The sequence below is a fragment of the Carcharodon carcharias genome, chromosome 19, assembly GCF_017639515.1.
Source record: "Carcharodon carcharias isolate sCarCar2 chromosome 19, sCarCar2.pri, whole genome shotgun sequence".
In the NCBI taxonomy this organism is placed as follows: domain Eukaryota; kingdom Metazoa; phylum Chordata; class Chondrichthyes; order Lamniformes; family Lamnidae; genus Carcharodon; species Carcharodon carcharias.
In genome coordinates, this window is record NC_054485.1 from 101,437,799 (window position 1) to 101,462,200 (window position 24,402).

General features: G+C 46.1%; 1 protein-coding gene across 4 annotated transcripts in view; it reads right to left on the minus strand.

Moving 5' to 3' along the window:
- Nucleotides 1-24,402, minus strand: part of LOC121291464 (large proline-rich protein BAG6-like) — a 94,769-nt gene that overhangs the window by 3,689 nt on the left and 66,678 nt on the right. For all 4 annotated transcript variants that reach the window (XM_041212679.1, XM_041212678.1, XM_041212677.1 and 1 more), the window contains 13 exons: nt 24,109-24,213; nt 18,883-18,995; nt 18,169-18,283; nt 14,481-14,797; nt 13,427-13,727; nt 12,802-12,971; nt 10,875-10,928; nt 10,293-10,395; nt 9,620-9,744; nt 6,779-6,943; nt 4,535-4,603; nt 3,272-3,412; nt 674-781 (listed from right to left, as the gene is read on the minus strand). In XM_041212679.1, coding sequence (XP_041068613.1) covers nt 674-781; nt 3,272-3,412; nt 4,535-4,603; nt 6,779-6,943; nt 9,620-9,744; nt 10,293-10,395; nt 10,875-10,928; nt 12,802-12,971; nt 13,427-13,727; nt 14,481-14,797; nt 18,169-18,283; nt 18,883-18,995; nt 24,109-24,213 — 1,886 coding nt within the window. The remainder of the gene's footprint in view (nt 1-673; nt 782-3,271; nt 3,413-4,534; nt 4,604-6,778; nt 6,944-9,619; nt 9,745-10,292; nt 10,396-10,874; nt 10,929-12,801; nt 12,972-13,426; nt 13,728-14,480; nt 14,798-18,168; nt 18,284-18,882; nt 18,996-24,108; nt 24,214-24,402) is intronic.

A 24,402-nucleotide genomic window follows, 5' to 3' on the forward strand; every position in this document is an offset into this window, starting at 1 on the left:
CTGTGCCAGCTCTTAGTCCTACTCCCCTGCTCTTGTCCCACATCCCTGCAAGTTTTCCATTTGAAGCACATATACAATCCCCTCTTAAAATTACCACAGCTTCGACCAGTCTTTGAGGGAGTGCATTTCAGATCATAACTTGCTGCATTTAAATATTCCTTCTCACTTTTCTTCTGGTTCTTGAGAAAATTCTCTTCAATCTGCGCCTTGTGGTTACCAACCCTCCTGCTAGTTGTAATAATTTCTCCCTATTGGTTCTATCAAAACATGAACTCGTGGATTAACCTTCGCTCTGTTCTGACGAGAATAGTCCCAGCTTTTCCCCAATCTCTTGCAGCCTTTTGGTAAAATCTCTACTGCATCCTCCCCAAAGCCTCGCCATTTTACCTGAAGTGTAATACCCAGATTTGGACACAATACTCAAGGTGAGGCCTAGCCAGTGATACTTAAAAGACTCAGGACAATTTCCTTACGTTGGACTCTATCTCTGTAAAATCCAGAGGCTAATTTACTTTTTTTGACAGCATTATCAACTTGACCCTGCTTGCCACCACCGTTTTGCTGTTACATTTATCAAATTAGTTCAGTAATCATGGGTTTTGCTCAATTTGCTCCTGAAAGTGTTGATTAAAACCAGGGGCGAATGGATAAGATGAGAGAAGAGGTGCAATACCTTACGACGTTTAGCTGGCATGCCGCTGAGGTAGGCATCACTGAGCGGCGGCTGTGGTTTCATTTTCCTCTGGGTCTGGATGTCCTGTCGGATAACGGGCACCCACTCCTGAACAGAAAGCAATCGAGCATTTCACACACGTGTACATATGCACTGTCCCACCCAGAGGGAGAAAGGACATGGTCTGACCCACTGTCCCACCCAGTCCCAGAGGGGAGGTGATGGTGGGGGAGGGACAATGTCACTGGAACTGGTGCTGGAACAGTTCCTATAGATTGGAGGGTAGCTAATGTAACCCCACTATTTAAAAAAGGGAGGTAGAGAGAAAACAGGGAATTATAGACCAGTCAGCCTGATGTCAGTAGTGGGGAAAATTCTAGAATCCACTTGGAAAACAGTAGATTTGGCAGAATTGGACAGAGTCAGCATGGATTTACGAAAGGGAAATCATGCTTGACAAATCTACTGAAATCTTTCGAGAATGTACTAGTAGAGTTGATGAGGGGAAGCCAATGGATGTAGTTTATTTGGACTTTCACAAGGCTTCGACAAAGTCCGGCATAAGAAATTAGTGTGTAAAATTAAAGTGCATAGGATTGGGGATAGTGTATTGAGGTGGATAGAAAACTGGTTGACAGACAGGAAACAAAGAGACAAACAGATCTTTTCCGAATGGCAGGCAGTGACTAGTGGGGTACCTCAGGGATCGGTGCTGGGATCCCAGCTATTCACAATATATATTAATGATTTAGATGAGGGAACTAAATGTAATATCTCCAAAGATGACACAAAGCTGGGTGGGAGGGTGAGCTGTGAGGAGGATGCAGAGATGCTTCAGTGTGATTTGGACAAGCTGAGTGAGTGGGCAAATGCATGGCAGGTGCAGTATAATGTGGATAAATGTGAGGTTATCCACTTTGGTAGCAAAAACAGGAAGGCAGATTATTATCTGAATGGCTATAAATTGAGAGAGGGGAATGTGCATAAAGACCTGGGTGTCCTTGTACACCAGTCGCTGAAGATAATATGCAGGTGCAGCAGGTGGTAAAGAAGGCAAATGGTATGTTGGCCTTCATAGTGAGAGGATTCGAGTATAAGAGCAGGGATGTCTTGCTGCAATTATACAGGGCCTTGGTGAGATCACATTTCGAATATTGTGTGCAGTTTTGGCCTCCTTATCTGAGGAAGGATGCTCTTGCAAAAGAGGGAGTGCAGTGAAGGTTTACCAGACTGATTCCTGGGACGGCGAGACTGACATATGAGGAGAGATTGAGTCGGTTAGGATTATATTCGCTGGAGTTCAGAAGAATGAGGGGGGATCTCATAGAAAACTATAAAATTCCAACAGGACTAGACAGAGTAGATGCAGGAAGGATGTTCCCGATGGTGGGGGAGTCCAGAACCAGGGGTCATAGTCTGAGGATACAGGGTAGACCATTTAGGACTGAGATGAGGAGAAATTTCTTCACCCAGAGAGTGGTGAGCCTGTGGAATTCGTTATCACAGAAGGTAGTTGAGACCAAGACATTGTATGTTTTCAAGAAGGAGTTAGATATAGCTCTTGGGGCGAAAGAGATCAAAAGATATGGGGAGCAAATGGGAGCAGGCTATTGAGTTGGATGATCAGCCATGATCAAAATGAATGGCGGAGCAGGCTCAAAGGGCCGAATGGCCTACTCCTGCTACTAGTTTCTATGTTCTATGAAATGTCTGACCCACTGCCCCACCCAGTCCCAGACGAGGACAGTGTCTGCCCCACTGTCTCACCAGTCCCAGAGAGGGAAAAGACAGTGTCTGACCCACTGCACCAACAAATCCCAGGAGGTGGGGGTGGAAGAGATAATGTCTGACCCACTGTCCCACCCGGTCCCAGAGGGGGAAAGGACACTCTCTGACCCACTGTCCCACCCAGTCCCAGAGGGGGAAAGAACAGTGTCTGACCCACTGTCCCATCCAGTCCCAGAGGGGGAAAGAACAGTGTCTGACCCACTGTCCCACCCAGTCCCAGAGGGGGAAAGAACAGTGTCTGACCCACTGCCCCACCCAGTCCCAAAGGTGGGAAAAGGACAGTGTCTGACCCACTGTCCCACCCAGTCGCAGACAGGGCAGGGCAATTAATGCCTGTTGAGTTGCACAGCCTGCCAGTTAACACTTTTAGGAGAAAGATCATTTTTTTGTTAAACAGGCTGGGGCTCTTGTCTAGAAAACAGAAGGCTGCGGATGATTTCACTGAGGATTAAAGTCATGAAGGATTTGATAGAGGAGACAGAGAAATGTTTGGAATGGGGGGGATCAAATCTAGAGACCATAAACAGAAAATAATCACTAATAAATGCAATGGGGAATTCAGGAGAAACTTTATTACCTACAACGTGGTGAGAACATGGAACTCGCTTCCACAAAAAGTGGTTAAGGTGAGCAGCATCTCTAGATGCATTTAAAGGGGCAGCTAGGTAAACACATGAGGGAGAAAGACATAGGAAGATATGCTGATAGAGTTGGATGAGGTCGGTTTGGAGGAGGCAAGCGTGGAGCCACAACCATGGACCGGTGAAGCCGAGTGGTTTGTTTCTGTGTTGTGCATTCCACGTAACTTACCGGCGGCACGGCAGCCACCCAAGGCTCTGCCTCCGACCCTTCCCTCTGCGCGGCGTCTGCGCCGATAGATACCGTAGGCTCAGTCGACATCACCTCCTCCGCGGTGGTGGCGGGAGCAGGAGAAGCAGTCGAGTCTTTCCTCTATCAACCAAAAGAGAATGCCGTCAATGACTAGGTCACGTTTAAGAGATAAGCAGCAACTATGTAGCCCATAATTTAAAAAAAAAAGAGGGCACAGACACGACAACAGAGGGAAGAAAGAAAATGATAGGCGCTCTCCGAGATCACGAGGTTCTGGGCAAGTCTTTGAGCACGGGTTACCTGGTGAGGAATGTGGCTGCAACTCCAGCAGAATGTCGGGATGAATAATATTGAGTTCCAACTCAATGTACTGAAGGCAGGCTACAAAGTTAGCTGGCAGTCAGGGTCCTAATGTTATGGCTTCACAGGTCATAGGGCCATTTAGGGCAAGGAAGGCGGCCATTTGAGCCATCAACTCCATGTTGGGCTCCCTGAGGAGCAATCCAGTCAGTCCCCCACCTGGGCTTGGTCCCCGTGGCCCTGCAAGTTTGTTTTCTTTCAAGCGTCCATCCAATTTCCTTTTGAAATCATTGATTATCTCTGCGACCACCACCCTCATGGGCAGTGAGTTCCAAGTCATTATCACTCACTGTTCAAAAAGGTTCTGTAGCTAATAAAAAAAAAAGGTGGAGTGACCACTGTGGAATTTTGACCTTCCTTCCCCAGTTTCCACATCGTAACTACTCTGGGACCAGGTCTCAGTACACCAAAGCTATGAGTTAAGAAGTGTGAATGGTTACTGTCGGTCCCACCGATTGCAGCTCGTTAACTCCCAAAACATCTTGTACCTCAGCTACGTCCTGATCTTCCCAGTTTGAGTCAAAAGCCTCCTTCTGGCTTACGAGTGTGAGTGTGTGTGTGTGTGTGTGTGTGTGTGTGTGTGTGCATCTGCGTGTGTGTCCCTATCTTTACCTGCTGGGAAGGGCTGTACCAGATAAGCTCTGCTGAGTGGGCTGGAACAAGGGTTTCCAAACGTGACGGGTGTGAGGTGCTCACCAATTAACAGGCTAACAAATTGGGTCTGCAATATTTATCAATAGTCTTGGGGTGGGAGTAATTTTCACTGCTTGGCCAGGCCGGAAGACCGACACCTAGACGATCTATGGTGAAAGCGAAAATTACACACCCTGACCAATGCATATAAAACAATGATAGGGGCTTCCCAACGAGATCACTCATTACCTGTGGTACTTCCTGCGTAGCTTCTTCAGATTCTACTGGATGTTCCTCCATGCGTTCCTCAGGCATGTCCTGTGATGATGAGAGCATTATCAGCACAGTACTTGAAGAATATCAATGACATGCATTTATACAGCAACTTTAATATCATGAAAACCTACCAAGGAGCATCATGGGAGAGTTGTCAACCAAAATTTGACGTCACGCCGCATAGGGAGATATTAGGACAGGTGACCCAAAAAGCTTGGTCAAAGAGGTTAATTTTTATGAGTCTTTAAGGAGGAGAGAGATGGGGAGAGGGAGGGAACTCCAGTACGTAGGATCCAAGCTGCTGAAGGCACAGACAGCCATGGTGGAGCAATGGAAGTCAGCGACATGTAAGAGACCAGAATTGGGGGAGTGCAGATATCTCAGGGGGTTGTGGAGCTGGTAGAGGTTACAGAGACAGGGAGGGGAGAGGACATGGGAAATTTGAAAAATGGACGAGAATCGCTCTGCTTCACAAATACTAGCAAAAAGGGAATCAAAGACAGACCAGTGCTTGAAGGGTTAATTTGTAAGCTGCCTCCAAATCTGCAGTAATGAAAGGCGGTAATGGTTTATGGCAGAGTCAAGTCTTAACATTTTCATCAGAAAGACTGCATCAGTTAATGCTTTCAATGCTGGAAGCAGGGCTGCAGGGCATTGACTAGCGGTCAATGCTGCAGGGTTGCGTTCTAGTACATCGATTTTGTCCCCAATTAAGCTGCTGACAAATTTTCCCAAGCAATAGGGAAGGTGAGCCTCAAACGTGTCTCCTCTGCATTCAAGGCAACTGCCTCAAGGAAGCAGTGGGGATGGAGAGCTATCGGCGAAAGGAAAGGTGAACTTTCTTTTGAGCACAGAATTGTTACGTGCAGAAGGAGGCCATTCGGTCCATCGTATCTGCACCAGCTCTCTGAGCATTTTAACTTAGTATCATTCTCCTGCCTTTCGCCCATAACCCTGCACATTATTTAAATAGAAACAATCATCCAACACCTTCCTGAATGCCTCTATCGAACCTGCTTCCGCCACACTTCCAGATAGTGTATTCCAAACCCTAACAACTCGCTGTGTGAAAAATTTTTTTCTCACCACACATTTGCTTCTTTCGCGAAACACTTTAAAACTGTGCCCTCTGGTTCTCAATCAGTTTACGAGTAGCAACAGTTTTTCCCTATCTACTCTGTCCAGACCCCTCATGATTTTGAAAACCTCCGCCAAGTCTCCTCTTTCTACGCCCCTATTAATGAAGCCTAGAATACCAAATGCTTTACAAACAGCTCTCTCTACCTGTCCTGCCACCTTTCATGACTTATGTACGTATACACCCAGGTCTCTCTGCTCCTGCACACCCTTTAGGATAGTACTCTTTATTTTATACTGTCTCTCCATGCTCTTTGTACCAAAGTACCTCACACTTCTCCGATCCAGGCATAACACTTCATTACCATATGCAATTTCATATTTTGACTCCCATTTTGAACTGAACAGGTTGCAGCTACCACCAATGCTCAGTGGGTTGAAGCATCTTCCTGCGGAGAATGGCAGCATTCTCACTAGGAAGGGCCAAGGTCACTCGAATGCCAATTATGGCTCAGCTGGTGGCACTCTTGCCCGTCAGTGAAAACATCTTCCCAGCATCCACCCTGTCAAGTCCCCTTCAGGATCTCATATGTTTCTCATTCTTCTAAACTCAATGGGTATAGGCCCAACCCTGTTCAGCCTCAACTCATAAGATAACCCCACTATACCAGGAATCAGTTGAGTGAACCTTCTCTGAACTGTTTCTAATTCAATTTTACCCTCTAAGTAAGCAGACCAAAACTGTACACAGTACACTAGATGTGGCCCTGCACAACTTCCCTACTTTTATACTCCAAACCTCTTGCAATAAATGCCAACATTCCAACTGCCTTCCTAATAACTTGCCGTGCCTGCATACTAACTTTTTGTGATTCATGCACCAGGACACCCAGATCCCTCTGTACCACAGAGTTGTTGCTTGTGGGACCTAGACTGCTGTTTTTCCTACTTTAAAACAATGGCTGCACTTCAAAAAATAATCTACTGGCTGTGAACGCATTTTGGGATGCCCCAGGGTGCTATATAAATGCAAGTTCATTTTGTAACACCTCAGGGAACAGCTGAATAAAATGCACTCCTGGGTACCAAATGCTGGGACGTAGGGATGTCTTCCCTCTCACCTGACTTTTTACTGTTTACCTGCTGTGCTTCTGGCTCCTGGTGATGAGGCTCCCTCCTCCTGACGTATTGCAGAATCTGCTCCTCTGTCACTGGCATGTGCTCCAGGATCACCTGTAGCCTCATCGCCATCATAGTGGTCAGCCAGTTCACCAGTGAAGGATTAACATCCACTGACATACGCCGCTGAGGTACAGGCCAGGCGGTTTAATGAAAGCAAAAAAGAATGAAATGTGATTAGAAAATACAGTGCTAACAGTGTAAATCTTTTGTCAGCATGGAGCAGCCTCTGGATTATAAGCGAATTGTAATCAGGGCCACCATTGATCTAATGCAGTGTTGCACACGGGGTGCCAAGGTCAAATGTGGTCTTGGGGTAGAGCAGGGATAAATAGAAGCAAATAGAAGGAGAGAGGGCAGGAGGAGGAAAAGGAGAGAAGAGGAAGGGAAGGAGAAAGAAGAGGGGAAAAAGAATGAAGGGAAGGGTATGGAGGAGGATAGACAGGGCAGGGATGGCAAGCTTTTATAACAATCGGCAGCTTTCAGTCATTTTGTGGTGTGACGCCAAAGTGTTGTAAGACTTTTACAGCTCCAGTATAGAAGCAGCGCTACAGCAGTGCACGAATCATCAGTAGCTATCAATCCACCACCTTCAATTCACAAGCCTGGCAAGCGAACAGTTACTAAAATAAAAGATAAAAATGAAGCAAAGGTGGAACGCATTTATTAGTAAATGTTTCAAGGATCACATCAGGAGGCAGGTTTACTGGTTCAAAATCACTTGCCCCCTTGAATCAATTAAACTTGGAATTAAAGTGTTTACAGCACAGAAAAACAGGTCCAAAAGCTCCACGCCAGTGCCTGTGCCTCACACAAGCCCCTTCCCATCCCTCTTCATCTCATCCCATCATTATAGCCTTCCACTCCTTTCATCCTTATGTGATTATCTAGTTTCCCCGTCTATGCTATTCACCTCAACTACTTGTGGTAGTCAATTCTTTGTTCTAACCACACTCAGTAAAGAAGTTTTTCCCGAATTCCCTGCTGGGTTTGTTAGTGACTATCTTGGTTTTGGACTCCCCTCACAAGTAGAAACATCCTCCCTACTTGTATGAATTCTCTGCATACGTTTAAGTCCCACCAAGTGAACAAAAAAATCAAACCAACAAGGAAGTTTTCCAAAAGGGGAACAGCTCCTATGGTGCTGCGAAGAAGCTCAAGGCAGAGCAGCTCATTTTTCGATCAGGTGCGTCAAAGCTTTCCACACTCAACACTGAAGTTAACAATTTCAGACCATAACCTCTGCTCCCATTTCTTGCAGGCAGCAGCGGCGGCTAATGCTTCTGCCCTTGCCATTTACAGCTCCTTTCTTTGTCCCATTATCACCTACTTCTTCCTTGCACCATCATCCCTTTTTAGTCATTTAATCTCTCTCGTCTTCTGCCCCATCATAGGCCTCCCCTTTTGCTTTCGCTCTGCCTCCAACACCTTTTGCCTTCTCTGCCTCTGTACTTGCTTAAAATCTGTTAAATCTTGCGATGTTTCCCAGTCCTGGAGAAACCCTGAAACTTTAACTCTGTTCCTCTCTCCACAGATGCTGTCTGATCCGCTAAGTATTTCCAGCATTTCCTGTTTTTAAGTTCACTCTGATATTAATCAATTAAACCGGTCGGCACAGAATGGATTCATGAACGTTATGTGTAATCTCAAACACAGATCAGGAAATAATGCCTGAATTAGCAGGAATACAGCCACTATTCCCTGCCCACCCACACCGCCACAGCCCCCTCCTTATCTCACGGGTGGTTTCAGGTCAATTTCTTTGCCAGTCCTGGCCCCCAATACCACGGTAGGTGCCAGTCAGACAGGAATTCGCTAACAGGGAATTATTCCATGGCTGCTCGATTTGTTCCCTTGTATAGGCAGGGTCAGTATGGCAGTAAAGGGAGTGGGCTTGTAATATAAAGGGAATAAGAGATTTCGCAGGGGTTTTGAAGTAGAAATTGGTCCTAGGCAACCATATGGTGCAAACCATATGATATTGCATCGGCTGCCTACTCTACACACTGATCAATTGTCAGATCCACTGAAATCAGATTGCTGTCACATGCACAATGGGCCAAATGGTTATCTTCTGTGTTATAAGATTCTATTTTTAAAGGGGTTTTTTTTGAGGCAGAGACACAAGATAACTTCTACTGTCAGCTCAGCACCATCTTGCCCGAATCTGGTGACTGCAGCTACAGGACCCTCTCCAGAATCTATGGGGTAGGAACTCACTGGATAAACTAGTTAGGTCATTAAGGGAGCTGCTGAATTCTCTTCCAGATGTCATAAATCCAGTGAATGAGAGCTTCAAACAGCCACCTTGAAACAAAGCAGTTTCTCGATAACCTCAAAAGGAAAATGATCAACTTAACAATTTTTTCTTTATTCGTTCATGGGATGTGGGCATCGCTGGCAAAGCATTTTTGCCCATCCCTAATCTCCCTTGAACTGAATGGCTTGCTCAGCCACTTCAGAGGGCAGTTAAGAGTCAACCACATTGCTGTGGACCTGGAGTCACATGTAGGCCAGACCAGTTAAGGACAGCAGATCTCCTTCCCTAAAGGACATTAGTGAAGCAGATGGGTTTTTACAATGGTCGATGACAGTTGTCACGGTCACTATTACTGAGGATAGGTTAATACTTATATTTCAGATTTACTAATTGAATTCAAATTCCGCCAGCTCCCATGTCCCCAGAGCATTAGCCTGGGCCTCCGGTTTACTAGTCCGATGACATTACCACTACGCCACTGTCTCCCCATGCTGCTATTTGCTGTGATTTTGTGCTCTCCCCTAGATGAAAAGCCCACTTACAATCCGATCATTGATCACTGTGGTCAGCGCGCTTTGTTCTCCTCGTAGACTGTACAGGTTCAATGCCAAGCACTCAAACAGAGCCTGATTACACAACTCCAGCAGTCGGTGACCAAAGCTAGCATCTGTAGGGAGAGCGAGAGAGAGTTCAGTGTGTGAGGGGCGAGGACACGTGTGAAAAATAGGGCAAGAGCAAACAAACGAATGAGGCAGTAAATGAAAGAGCAAGGCAGGTAAGGGCCTCCTCTGCCACACCCTGATGGCTCAGTGCATCAAATCCCTGGGCAGGTCCGGGATCCAATCCTTGGCACGTGCTGTGTTAGCTGATCTCAGCCAAGGCATTTGGCCTCACCGACTCTGCGGTTTGTGGGTGGGAGAGAAACCCGCCAGGACTGTCACTCCTGACAGTCATTCACAGGGTCCTGAGAAGCCTGCATGCGTCATTCTAGTGAGGACAGGATGAGATTTATTGATCACATGGAATAGCCTGGCCCCCCCAACTCACTCTTCAAGAACAACCCAGAGGTACTAGGGGGCTTTAAGCACTCGTTTGAACTGAAGACCAGCAGGAAAATCAGCACGGGGAAGAGGAAGGGGAGGAAGAAGAAAGATCACCAAAAGGAAGCAAATTTTCAATGGTGGCTGTAAGGAAAAAAAGCAGTGGGGAAGGTACCAGTGCATCGGAGAATGTGTGCAGCGATCTTGTTGAACTGCTCCCGTAAGAAGTCCAAATTTGTGCGTGTAATGTCTACTTCATCTCGCACCACAACAGATGCCTAGAGAGAAAACAAACAAAATAAGCAGGCAGCATGGTTACATCAGCCTGTTTATCACAGCCAAACTGAGTCCGGCACCAGACCCCAGGAAACGAATTCCTTCCTGGCAAATTAAAAAAAAACTGCAAGGGCAGAATCGACGTGGCACAGGCCAACGCATCTCTCCCTCACATCTCCTTACACACACTCGGCACTGCTCCAATGCTAAATGCCGAGCGTGCAACGTGCTGCCTTCACTCTGGCCTGATGTCTACTGGCTTCATGCCCATAACTCAAGAAAAGCTTTAAAAGCACTGCAAGTGCTGAAGGCCTGAGGCATTGGCTCACCAGCATCAGTTTTAAATGGGCATCATTTCTTGCTGGCGTGCAAGGTGGTGATCTGGAATATGTCCTTCTTGAGCGGTAGCATAGCATCAAGCCTCACAGGGGAGAAAATTACCCATCCCGCACCCCAGCAAAACAATTTATTGCATACTTACAAAACTTTCCTGGATGTACTCCTCCAAACCATTTATCAAGACATCTGTTGATGCCTGGAATTAAAGAAACATGCATTCATGTAACTCCTCGTGTCAAATCACTTGCAACATAAAACCAGAGGCACCGATCTGCACACATCACCCAGGGCAATCACCTCATCTTGCAGCTCTCCACTCTGATGCAATGTCCAAAGCAACAGAAAGCCAAAACCCACCATATGCATCAAATTAGCACGGCAACAGTTCAGCAGGTTTGGTCCTGGAAGCAACCCTAGTTAAATCAGTGTCAGATATTTGGCTCACAATGCAACTGGGACAAGCCTCGATGAGTTTCTAGCTTGGAACCCAACCACAGGCGTCCCTTATTCTAATGGTAAATCATTTGAACCCCACAATTAGATTCTCACCCAGACTTATCCAACCAGCATCCCCATGGGCTGCATTGGCCCCCGGAGACAATTTTCAAAATGCCGGTCAAACAGCTAAGCTGGAGCGGAAGACTCAGCAAAGCAGCTGCTCCTCCAATCACAGGCCTTTCCTCTCATACATTTGCTGGATAGGCTCATCCTATCAGCAACAAACGTGGGAGAGAAGCAGTGTGATTGGAGGAGCAGCAAGCTTGAGTGGATGAGGTATTTCGGCCCCCTGGCGGCGACAGAGAACGGGCACCCAGTGCCCCCAGGGAGGGGAGGCTGGCTGAGAGGTCTGGGAGTGAGATGCTGCAGTGCGCTAGGTCAGGGAGAGGGGTGGAGTGGGAAAGAGGCTGGGGATGGAGGGTGAGGGTGTGTGTGTGCGTGTGTGCGTCACACAACCACTCACAGTGGCTGTAGGTTACTGAGTGAGCACCCTGAGACTGAGCCTGGTACACATATCCTCACCACCTCCCCGCGCCCTCACACACTGGTCATCTTTCTTAATTATTCTTGCTTTTTAGCTCAGTGCATTACTATGACATTGCTTTATTTTTGCTCCTGTTCAATTGTTCCTCAACACCTCAACACTTCAGTTTAAAATGGCGCCAAACCTTATCTTTCAGAAATTTGCCCTTCGGCTCCTTGAGTGAGCAAATGGAAATGTGGGCTCCCCACCAAGCAAAAAAGTTGGACAAGCCCGTTGTAACCGATAACTCACGCCTGGATGTCTGGCACTCCATTCAATAAATAGTTTTTTTTTATTCTTTCATGGGAGGTGGGCGTCGCTGGCAAGGCCAACATTTGTTGTCCATGCCTTAATGCCCTTGAACTGAAATTGCCAAACCGCCACTCAGAGGGCAGTTAAAAGTCAACCACGTTATCGCAGAGATACATGTAGGCCAGACCAAGTAAGGATGGCAGATTTCCTTCTCTAAAGGACCTTAGTGAACCAGATGGGTTTTTAGAGCATTAATGATAGCGTCACGGTCACCATTATGGAGACTAGCTTTTAATTCTGGAATTTATTAATTGAATTTAAATTCCACCAGCTGCCGTGGCAGGATTTGAACCCGTACCTCCAGAGCATTAGCCCGGACCTCTGCAATAATAGTCCGGTGACTCTCACTGTGTCACAGTCTCCCCATGCTGCAAATGTTACACATTGGAACATCACAATTTAAGGAAATTCTTCAGTCTAAAACAATGCACCACGCTTCCAGTTTGTTTGTACCTGGTGAAATTTTACTATAGTATAAACCAGAAAGTGTGGAGGTGGGGAGGGGGTTAGCGGAAGGGAGGAAAAACACGTGAAAAAAAAATAAATGCAGAAAACAAGGGAGCTGGAGAATGTGGGAGTAGATGGCAGGGCTGAGAGAGCGAGAAAGTTGAGAGAAAAGGAGTGAATGAGAATGAAGGGTGGTGGTGGTGGTAAAGAGATGGAGGGGGGGGGGTGCGAAAGAGAGAGAGAGAGCACAAGAGAGACTGAGAAACTCCACACTAGTGTCCCTGCTTACCCGGATGTTTTGCTCTGTTGGCTCCTGGTTGTTGAGGTACTGCTCGCGGAAGAAGCTGTTGAGCTGTGGTTGGATGCGCTGCAGTGGCTGGAACTGGCCGTGCAGCAACATGATCATGTCCACCATAGAGAAATTCTGGCAGATGAGAGACAGGAGGTCGCCGAAGAATCCTGCCAAGGAGAAGAGTAGCCTAAGAAAATCTGAATGCCAGGTAAGCAAGACAGAAACATTTACATCTGAAGGGTAATAGGGCAGCAGAGCAAGTCACCAGGAAAGGCCAGGTGAATAGTATAAAATGGGATTGAAACGCAAGATGCTTTGCCAGAGACAAACAGCGTGCAAACATGGATTGCTAAAGATACAAGTGTATCTTTCCTCAGTCCGAGAAATTCTTCTATATTAATACATGAATAAATAATAAAACATGCCTTCAAGTGAACACTAAAGTTTGTTTGTTTTCAGGCCCTTTTCCATTACATTATGCTTGTCATGGGGAGAAGTCTTAATCAGGTGCTTCGAAGCTCAAAAAGCTGTGTGTTCATAGCCGTCTGGATAATTGAGCGAAAATTCCCACATACTTATTGAACCGAGAGCAGCTAGTCAGTACAGTAAATGGTAAACCCACCTAGAGCTCCGTCTGCTCCTGGCTCGAAGATGTTGCTGGTGCCACTCAGTCGCTGGATGAAATCAGCGATGCTCTCCGTGCTGCCCTGCTGTGCGTTCAACGAGCCCATCATGGAGGACAGCACGCCCTGCACCACGCTGGTGAAGAACTCTGGCGTCAGGGTGTCTGCTCCCGCCTGCTGTCTGTTGCCTCTTTCCTGGCTCGGCTGCGACTGGGATGGAGGTGGGGGCGCAGCCTGAGTCGCCGGCTGGGGAGCAGCTTGAGGAGTTGGCTGTGGCACCGTCGCAGCTCCCTGAGCCGCCTTAGTGGGGGGAAGAATACAAGATGAGGAGAAATGAGCAGTTGGCATGAAAATGAACAGATAAGTCAAGCATGCACAGGCAACCGGTCACATTTAAACACCTCTCCGCAGTCCTTCAATGTTGAAATTGTGCCCTGAAACACGTGGACACTGTAGGCAAGAGGTTGGAAACAGCAGGCAAAACGGGCAAGCCTGCTTTCATTCCACATGCCCGGAGTCGGTTCTATTGGAGCCAACGCAAAACCTGATAGGGGGCCAGGTGTACAACAGGTGAGCGTTTCAACAGCATCTGCTCTTGCGACACCCACCCGAGTCCAATTTCACAGCCAGGTGCTTTATTCGCAAGCAGCAGCAGGTATCCCAGTAGAGCTAACTCGCTGAAAAAAAAGCGTTTCAATGCTTGCAATTCACGCGGGAAGTTCAGATGCGGTTTAGGCTAATCATGTTTCCCACTCGAACCACAGGCCTTAGGATAACTGGACTAATTCCCGCCTGAGAGGCGCTAAACGCAGGACGTGCACGCGGTGGACTCCACAGCTTGCCCCTTGCATGGGTAACTGCACTGCAGCAACACCTGGAATTACACAGCGCAGGAAGCCATCCGGACTAGCATGCCTGTGACGTTCTTGCAAGTGCTATCCAAACAGACCCACTTCCACCCTGCCAGCTCTTTTCCCCCACAGCCCAGCTGACATTTGCTTTCCTCCTCGAGCGTCGATCCAGCTCCCTTTTTGAGAGCGGCCACTCACTCACCTGCAGAAACTCAGACATTCCCTGCACGAAGGCCGGCATCCCAGGCAAGGTCACGGTGATGGTGGGCGAGCCCATGCTGGCAACGCCGCCGGTGCCGGCTGCTCCCAGGAGGTTGCCCAGAAGCTGCGAGAACTGGGAGTCAGGCGGGGCCGGGGGCTGGCCGTTGCCGTCGGCCGTGGCCGAGGAGGTAGTCCCAGTGGAGTTGGTGGTGGAGGTGGGGGCTTGACCAGCCGTGGCAGAGGTAGTGGTGGCCGAGTGGGCTGTCGTACTGGTGCCGGTGGCTGCCGAGGAGCTGGTGTCGGAAGTGGTGGGCTGGGCTGCAGGAAACGAGGGAGACAGAGAGAGAGAAATGTGAGAAATCGCCTGATAACCTTCGCTTTATAAAATCTTCAGAAATTTAATCGGATATCACAGAAACCTGATGAAGAACGTTTCCACAGCAGCTTGCTGGTCTGACAGAGGCCTGTTACCCCTGCCAAGGGCATCTCTCTGGCACTGATGTTGCTGATGAGGTTGGATTTCAAAGCCCATAGGTAAACCAGTTGGCAAAGAAAAGGTTAATAACAAGCTCTTGAGAGCAAAAAAATAAAAAGAACCACTTCAGGCCAGAGAGAAGTTCTCGAAACGACCCATGCGGGCTGCAGCCTTTGTCAGACAGAAGATCAGAGAGGAACTTCCAAATACTTCCCTTAAGAAACACAACCATATGCCTCCGAGACCAACACATGTTCTGCATCACCCGTCTGTTCATTCTCCGGGACCTCTCTTGCTTGTCACAGGGTCATATGTTTTATCTGTCTATTTAGTTCATCCACATATTTAAACTGTGGCTTTGCAATAAAACACTTCAAATCCACTCATGATCTCGACCCTTTTTTTTCTGGGTAATCTGTGCCTCCCAAACTAAATCCTCAGAGAGAGAGAGAGGCGGTAAGACTTAATAAAACTTCATGGAATAAAGGCAAGAATTGGGCTATGTTATAATAATACAGATTCTCCAATGGCTAAGGTATGTGCACAAGACACCATGACACTGATAATCAAATAGAATTTACAGCATGGAAACAGGCCATTCAACAGGTCCGCGCTGGCAATTGTGTTCCACATGAGCTTCCTCCCATCCCTCTTCACCTGGCCCCTTCAACATATCCTTCTTTTGGATTCTCTTGCACATGTTCATAAGACCATTAGACCATAAGACATAGGAGCAGAAATTAGGCCATTTGGCCCATCGAGTCTGCTCCGCCATTCAATCATGGTTGATAAGTTTCTCAACCCCATTCTCCCGCCTTCTCCCTGTAACCTTTGATCCCCTTACCAATCAAGAACCTATCTAACTCGGTCTTAAATACACTCAATGACCTGGCCTCCACACCCTTCTGTGGAAATAAATTCCACAGATTCACCACTCTCTGGCTAAAGAAGTTTCTCCTCATCCCTGTTTTAAAAGGTCTTCCCTTTACTCTGAGGCTGTGCCCTCGGGTCCTAGTCTCTCCTACTAATGTAAACATCTTCCCCACGTCCACTCTATCCAGGCCTTTCAGTATTTTGTAAGTTTCAACGAGATCCCCCCTCATCCTTCTAAACTCCATTGAGTATAGACCCAGAGTCCTCAAACATTCCTCATATGTTAAGCCTTTCATTCCTGGGATCGTTCTTGTGAACCTCCTCTGGACCTTCTGCAGGGCCAGAACATCCTTCCTGAGATACGGGTCTGGCTTCCCCTTGAATGTATCCATACCAGGGTTTCCCAAGCCGTCGGTCGCAACGGAGGGGGGATTCTGGGACCATGTGCTCCGAGGGCAGCAATGGCTGTCGTGGAGCTCTGACTGTGAATGTTAACCAGCTGCAAGGTCTCTTTAAATCTTTTTTTAAAGACAAAAAAAATGGTGGGTGTGGTCTAACCGACTGATATTTGAGGGCTGATTCCTGCTCAAAAAAAAGGTTTCTAAAAATCTCTGAAGGGATGGATACTGCTCTCTCGCCCTTCTCACAGAAAGGTCAGGCCAATTTTTAAGCCTCTCAATGAGGTCACAGCAGGAAGAGGTTTAGGAAGCACCAACCTGTGTTATTCACTCAACTACTCCTTGTGGAGCCAAGTTCCACATTCTAACCACTGTGTGCTATAAAGATGTTTCTTCTGAATGCTCCTAAAGGCCGTCATTGCCTTTATATTTAGGTCACACTGCAAGCAAAGCTGCGAACCTCCTACCAACCAGAAAAAGGCCCAAAAACACAAAGGGTCTTAGTGGCATATAACAACGAAGATCGGCCTCTGGACTCACTTCTGCCTATCAGTCACGTACAGGATGCAAACTAGTGTAATTCATTCAGTGAGTGGACGCCCACTTCTACCCCGCTGCAGCTGAAATGTGGAAGCACTATGTTTTCATAAGTTCACCTCACATCCTACACAATTAAAATCATCTTTGTATGGTCTAAGCAACTTACCTGACTGCAACAAAGAAAAAGGCAAGATGGCAGGTATTCATGTGAACTAAAACCCTAATTTTTAAAAGTTTCATCCTTTTCCCCCCCCCAACTCCCCAAATTCATCCTGGTCTTGATCCTCCCAGTCTCTGTAACCTCCTCCAGTCTTACAGCCCTCAGATCTCTACGTTCCACTTGCGCATTCCCACTTTCACGGCTCTGCCATTAGTGGCTGAGCTGACAGTTGCCTGGGTCCTAGACTCCAGAATTCACCACCTCTCCCTCTTCCGTTAAGATGTACCTTTTCAACCAAGCTTTTGGTCACTTGCCCTAAAATGGCATGGTGCAGTGTCAAATCCTGCTCGCTAACGCTCCTGAGGAACACCTTGGGTCATGTTACTGCACTGAAGCTGCTATGCAAATACAAATTGTACTGGATCCACAAAGAGCCTGGGCCTTCACTGACATATGAACAGTTAGAACACCATTTTATGCAAAAACCATCAACTTAATGATATCAGAAGTAATCACACTAGATCCTAAAGTTGCACTCAAGGGTAATCTTGCCCACAGCATCCAGATGACTAGACAGGTCCATTAAAAACAATGCACAAGGAAAAAATTTGAATCCCCTAGTTCCTGACTGGGTCAATGAGCACTGAAAGTCTTGCCCCAAGCAATTCCCCCAATTCAATTTGGCTAAATGCAAATCAATCCCAACCAGTGCTCATGATTCAGCACCAACTTTCACAACAGCATTAACAGCCAAGCTTTTTTGAATGAGAAATTTACGAAGTTAAATAAGATGAACCTTTAGCCTATTTGTCTCACCTTCCATTATACTAACCCTATCTTTCTGCAATGGCCCACCACCACTCTTCTCCATAACTGTCTTCCCACAGCAGTTCCTCCCCCTCTCCCCCATTAGAACCTTTCCACAGCAAGGCCCCCAACTCTTGTTCTTCCATTACAACTGAACATTCCCCCACCTGAATACAAAGCGGTGGAAGCAATGTTACAGTGCTGCACAGAGCTGAAGACTTCCCTGGAAGACAGTTTCTTCACCAACCCCCCTTTCTCCTCACCACCGCAGAGTGGCACCGGAATGCCAGGCTGGACCACCTTGGAACGGGACTCAACCAGGCAACCTCTTGTGCTGGTGGTTTCACTAAGCTGACACTCAGATTCTAAATCAATAGAAAACACTGGAGATCACAGGGAAAGGGGCTGCGACAGTCTGTGACAATTGTATACTTACTGAAGACAACAGGCTGCATCAGAAGCTGCCCAACCAGTCCAGTGATCATCTGAGCCAGAGTGGCAGGGCCAGGGTTGGTGCTTGGATCAGGGGCAGGGCTGGAACCAGGAGGAGCCTGGGGTAGAAGAGAAAATACATAAAGTGGGCTACACATTTATAAAGAAGTCACTCAAGAATCAAAACAACCTTAATATGTCCAAGGCTTGAACCCTTAATTTACGCAGTGAACCGTATGGGCTTTCTGGGCACAACTACAAGTTACATGCTGTTGGATTTCTGCTCAATGATGGTTCTTTTACCATGTTCCTGCCAGCTATTTTCACACTTATTCCACCTGAGGATTGAAAGAGGTTACAGAACCGTAGTAAAGTTACAGTGCAGAAAGAGGCCATTCAGCCCATCATGTCTGCGCCAGCCAAAAAGGGAAAAAAGAAACTAGTTGCTCATTTTAAACCTACTTCCCCTTGCAGGAGGCAGCAAAGCGCAAGAGCGTGAGAGAAGGAGCACGAGAGTGTGAAGATGTTCTGTGATAGTATCTGGAATTTGAGATCGGCCTGAAGGTGCTTTTTTTTTTTAATGGTTCTGTACTTTCCTATGACCCCAATAAAACCAGGCAGATGGATGAGTCTGCTTGTAATGCAGATAGTTTCATACTGGAAATGGGTCCGTGACGTTACAGTAACCCTCGTGCTACGGTTTATCTATGTATGTTACCTGGGTGCCAGGTTGTGGTGCTGATGCTGGCTGGGTCTGTCGTGGGGGAGGTGGTGGTGGTCTGGTAATTACCACTCGGGCAGGTGAAGGTTGAAACCCGGGAACCTGTTGTCCTGTTGGAGAAGGGCAAAAAAAATGAACAAACGAGACACCGCAGGAAAAACCAAGTGTACGGGCTCATGTGTAACACAACCTTTCATAAAAGCATCACAAACAGTAACCTCTCTTTATCCCACACCACCAGCTCTACTGATCACTGACCAGGTTAGTGCAGGAGCCACACTTCCACTGCCAAGAGCTCCAAACCACATAATACACCAAGATAACAATCAGGAAGCAATGAATTGGTCTTACGTGGAATTATGAAAAACACTGATAACAATCAGGAAGCAATGAATTGGTCTTACGTGGAATTATGAAAAACACTGATAACAATCAGGAAGCAATGAATTGGTCTTACGTGGAATTATGAAAAACACTGATAATGATCAGGAAGCAATGAATTGGTCTTACGTGGAATTATGAAAAACACTGATAACGATCAGGAAGTAATGAATTTGTTTTATATGCGATTATGACCAACACCCAACTTCCTCTCACTTTACAGAGTTGTCTTAGGTGTGTCAGTCCTCGCTGGCCCTGAAATAAAAACAGAAAACGCTGGAAATACTCAGCAGGTCAGGCAGCTTCTGTGGAGGGGGAACAGAGTTAATGTCTCAGATCGGTGGCCTTTCATCAGGTATTCATGGTTCTGATGAAACGTCACAGTAACAGGTTAGGCATCAATGGATATGGTTACTTTAATCGATTTGATGAGTCCACTTTCTTTTGAGGCAGCACTGCTGCAAAAAAGGTCAAATGTCGGCTTTGCCTAGCTGGCAGCGCCCACTTCAGAGTTAGAAGGTTGAGAGTTCATGCCCCATTGCAGGACATCAGTCAATCTTCCAGTTGGGCTCCAACACACTGTTGCATTGCACCATTAAGCGCTGCCATTCTTTGAAGGAGACTGTCTGCCTGCTCTTATAGCTCAGGTAAACGCTTAATGTCTGGAAGTGCTTTTCACAGACATGTAACGAGTTCTTCCAGTGCCATCTTTCTCCCAAATGCAAACAGATTAACTGTTCAGTCACCCCAAGTGTGGCCTCTTGTTGTGCTCTGAAGCATGCAAATCACGGAGTAATTGGCGAACACAGTGCTTTGTAAACAGGATGCTAAAGTCAGGAATTTGGGTGCAAAGTGGGAATTTGCTGCAGAGGGAGAATGGTATTGCTTTTAATTCTTTTTGTTTTACCTTCAATATCTGATGAGTGTTTGGCTTTTGTCTCCAAGCTAGGAGACTGTAACTTGCTATTAATTAGTAACTAGTTAGTAAATCAAATAAATAAATAGGGTTAGACAGACATGCAGGGCTGGTGGTGTGCCGTGACTGCAACGAGGGAATTTGCGGAATGCATTGTATTCCCGGACAATCATATCTGTGGTAAGCGTCTGCAGTTCCAGCAACTTTGGCTCGGAATTGTTGAGCTGAACCCAAAACCGCAAACACTGCGGGATATTAGGAAGTGGAGAGATACCTGAACACTTTGTTTGGCAAGGCAGGCACACCCTTAGGTTAAAAAAATTTTGTTTTTTTTAAAGAGTTGGTCAATGGTCAGGGACAGGAAGTTGAGACTCTGAATCAGGGATCTAGGATGTAGTGGTGGAGGAGCCTCGGCCCTCGGCTTTGACTAAAGTACAAGGTACTTGCTATCTGTGTAGATGAGGGAGGAGGGCTGCAGATACATCTGCAAACTGGCTACAGCAGCATGTGCATGAGGCAATGCAAGTAGAGCAAGTGAAAACGAGCGTGGCAATGATAGGCGATAATACAGTCAGGGGAATACTGTTCTCTGCAACTGCAACCAGGAGCGCCGAAGGTTATGTTGCCTCCCCAGTGCAGGAGTTAAGAACAACTCCTTGTGGCTAGAGATGAACTTGTAGTGGGAGGAAGAGAACCAAATTATCGTGGTCCATGTAGGAACCAATGACATAGGCAGAACTAGGAATGATATTCTGTTGAGAGAATTTGAGGGGTTAGGATCCAAATTAAAATGCAGAGCTTTGAAGGTAATAATCTTCGGATGATAACCTGAACCACGTACCAATTGTGTGGGGTCAAGCAGATTAGAGAATTAAACACATGGCTCAAAGAGTGGTGTGGGAATAAGGGGTTTCAATTCATGTGGCACAAGCACCACTACTAGGGAAAGAGGGAGCTCTTCTGTTGGGGGGTGCGATCAGCATCCTGGCGAATTGTAAAACTAGAACTGTGGAAAAGACTTTAAACTAAAGTGGGGGGGGGGGGTGGGGTGGGGGGGAGAAGAGAGAGAGAGAGAGAGATGTGGGGTCAGGTGAAGGGGGATTTAGAAACATAAAGGGAAAAATCTAGGCCATCGAGTAGTGCAGCAATTTGGCTAAAGTCAAGCAGAGCGAGACAGGATGGGTCAGAATTTGATAATAGTGCAACAGCAATTAAGGTCCATGCAAAGAATGGTAGTAAGAAATAAAATGAAAGGTTCTTTATCTGAATGGACAAAGCATTTGCAATAAGTTAGATGGGCTTGTGGCACAAATAGAGATAAATGGTTTAGGTCTTGGTTACAAGGTGACCAGGGTTGGGAAATAAGTGTTTCAGGGTGTACAAAACATTTTGAAAACTCAGAATGAAAAAGGAGTAGCTCTGATAATAAAGAATGACATCAGGGTAAGTAGTGAGATCTTGGTTCAGGAGATCAGGAAACAGAATTAGCATGGCTGGAGATTTGGAATTACAAGGAGCAGAAAACACTGGTGGGGTTATTTTATGGGCCCCCTAACAATAATTATATTGTTGGACAGCGCATTAAGCAAGAAATAATTGGAGCTTGAACAAAAGCGGGGGGTTTTAATCTCCATATACATTGGGCAAATCAAATTGGCAAAGGTGACCTGGTTTAGAGAATCCATTCGCAACAGTTCCCCGAAATAATATATTATGGAACCGACTAAGAATAAAGCAATCTTAGGTCTAATAATGTGCAATGAGGCAGATTTAATTAGTAATCTCATAGATCATCTGGGAAAACCGAATGTAATATGGAGTTCAGTTGTAAGCGACACACTCCAGTCCCAAGCAAGAATCTTCAAAAAAGCCAAGTACATAGGGAGAGGGGAGAACTGGCTAAGGTTGATGGGGTAAACAGACTGAAAGGTATGGCAGTAAATAAACATTAGGAAATATTCAAAGAAATGATTCAAAATGTTCAACAAGAATACACTCCGTTAAACAACAAAAATTCTGCCAAAAATGATCCATCCATGACTAACTGGGAAATTGTAGGGTAGCATTAGATTACAGTATTAACAGGTTACAGTACAAATTAAAAGCAGCTTAATAGTGCAAAGAATAGTAAGCCTGATGATTTGGAGTGTTTTAGAAACCAGCAAATGGCCACTAAAAAGTCGATAAATAGGAAAAAAATAGAGTGAGAATAAGCCATTCAGGAATATAAAAACAGACTGTAAAAGCTTTTAGAAGTATATAAAAAGGAGGAGAGTTGCTAAAGTAAATGCTGGTCTTTCAGATGACAGGGGAAACAATAATATGAAAACAAAATACTGCAGATGCTGAGAAACTGAAATAAAAACAGAAATGCTGGAAATATTCAGCAGGTTCACTAATTCCAATGAAAGATAATTAACCTGAATCATTAACTTGGTTCATCTCTCCACGGATGCTGCCTAACATGCAGTATATTTCCAGCATTTTCTGTTTTTATTTCACTACATTGGTTCCTGGGATGAGAGGGTTGTCCAATAATGAGAGGCTAAGTAAACTGGGCCTATACTATCTAGATTTTAGAAGAAAAAGAGGTGATCTCATTGAAGCATAAAAGATTATGAAGGGGCTTGTCAGGGCAGGCAGAGGTTGTTCCCCTTCTGGAGACAGAGTCTGAGAATAGGTGATCGGTCATTTAGGACTGGGATGAGGAGAGATTCCTTCACCCAGGGGGCTGTAAATCATTGTAACTGTCTACCCTAGTGTTCTGGATGTTCTATTGCTGAGCATATTTAAGGCTGAAACAGAAAGCGTTTTGGTCCTTTAGGGAATCAAGGGATATGGGAAGAGGGTGGGAAAGTGGAGTTGAGGCAGAAGGTCAGCCACGATCATACCAAATGGCAGAGCAGGCTCAAGAACTGTGTGGTCTACTCCTACTCCTATTTCTTATGTTTTTACAAGTGAGTCCTACGTTGGCCTACATGACAACCGAGTGTTGCGACATTCCAGAGACACTTGATTGTGCTAACGATAATGCCAAACATTAGAGACAGGATTTTGCTCATTGTGATGTGAACTGCAACGTTAATGTGTAAAACTCTCCTCATCCAATCTCTCAAAATGTCCTTTAGGGAAAAAAAAATTATGGTTTCACAATAATCACACCACATGTCCCACAATTACTTCCTTTCCCATTAGAGTGGATTGCATAACATACGCCGACTCAAAACTATTTTCCCATGTGCTCTCACTACATATCTCTACAGCTATCTGCATTAACCATTCACAGTGCAGGTTAATGCATCTGCTGTGTATTTGTAAGAATCTTATGGTGACAAAAGCAGCCATTCAGCCAATTAGGGTCTTGCTGGCTCTTTAAAAGAGCTGTCCAATTTAGTCCCAGCTGTTTTCCCATAACCCAGCAAAATAGTCCCCTCTGAGTACATGTCCCATTGCCTTTTGGAAGTTACTATAGAATAATCCTACCACAGGTAGTGTTCCAGATTTTAACAACCCTCTGCATGAAGAAATTTCTCTGCATTTCCCCTCTAATTTTTTTCCAATTATTTTAAATCTATGACCTCAGGTTACCGATTCACTTGTCAGGTTAAAAACTGCTGTGCCCTACTTTATCAGAGTCCCTCATAGTATTAAACACTGCTTCTAGGTCTGCCCTCAACCCTCTCTACTCTAAAGAGAGCAATCCTAGCTTCTCCAATCTTTCCATGTAACTAAATTCTCTCATCCCAGGTATCATCCTGGTAAACCTCCTCAGTACCGAGCCTTGGCACCCTTCCCAGAATTAGACCCATTCGCTAGCTGAGGGCTTGCCAGAGATCTTCCTTGCCTTTGTAGTCAATTCCACCCCCCACCCCCGTTTACAAAGTCAAGCATCATGCTTCATTTCAGGCAATGCTCCGCCGCTGTACCTGAGCTCGCGCCAGCTGCTGCCATTGCCTGCTGCGTAATCTGGTGCATGATGGTCTGCATGAATTCAGGCGTTATCCCTGGGATCTGAATGTGGGGCATAGCACCTGAACAAGAAAAGGTACTGAAGTTAGAGGTCATGCTCAGGGTGTAACATTAGCACACTGGCAAACAATACATGCTTACAATGTAAAGTTTTCATTGCAGATGTTTAACAAGTTGCATTTGTATAGCGCCTTTCAACTTGTAAAGTGATGCCAATCGTCACACAATGTTTGACAGAGACATTAGGACAC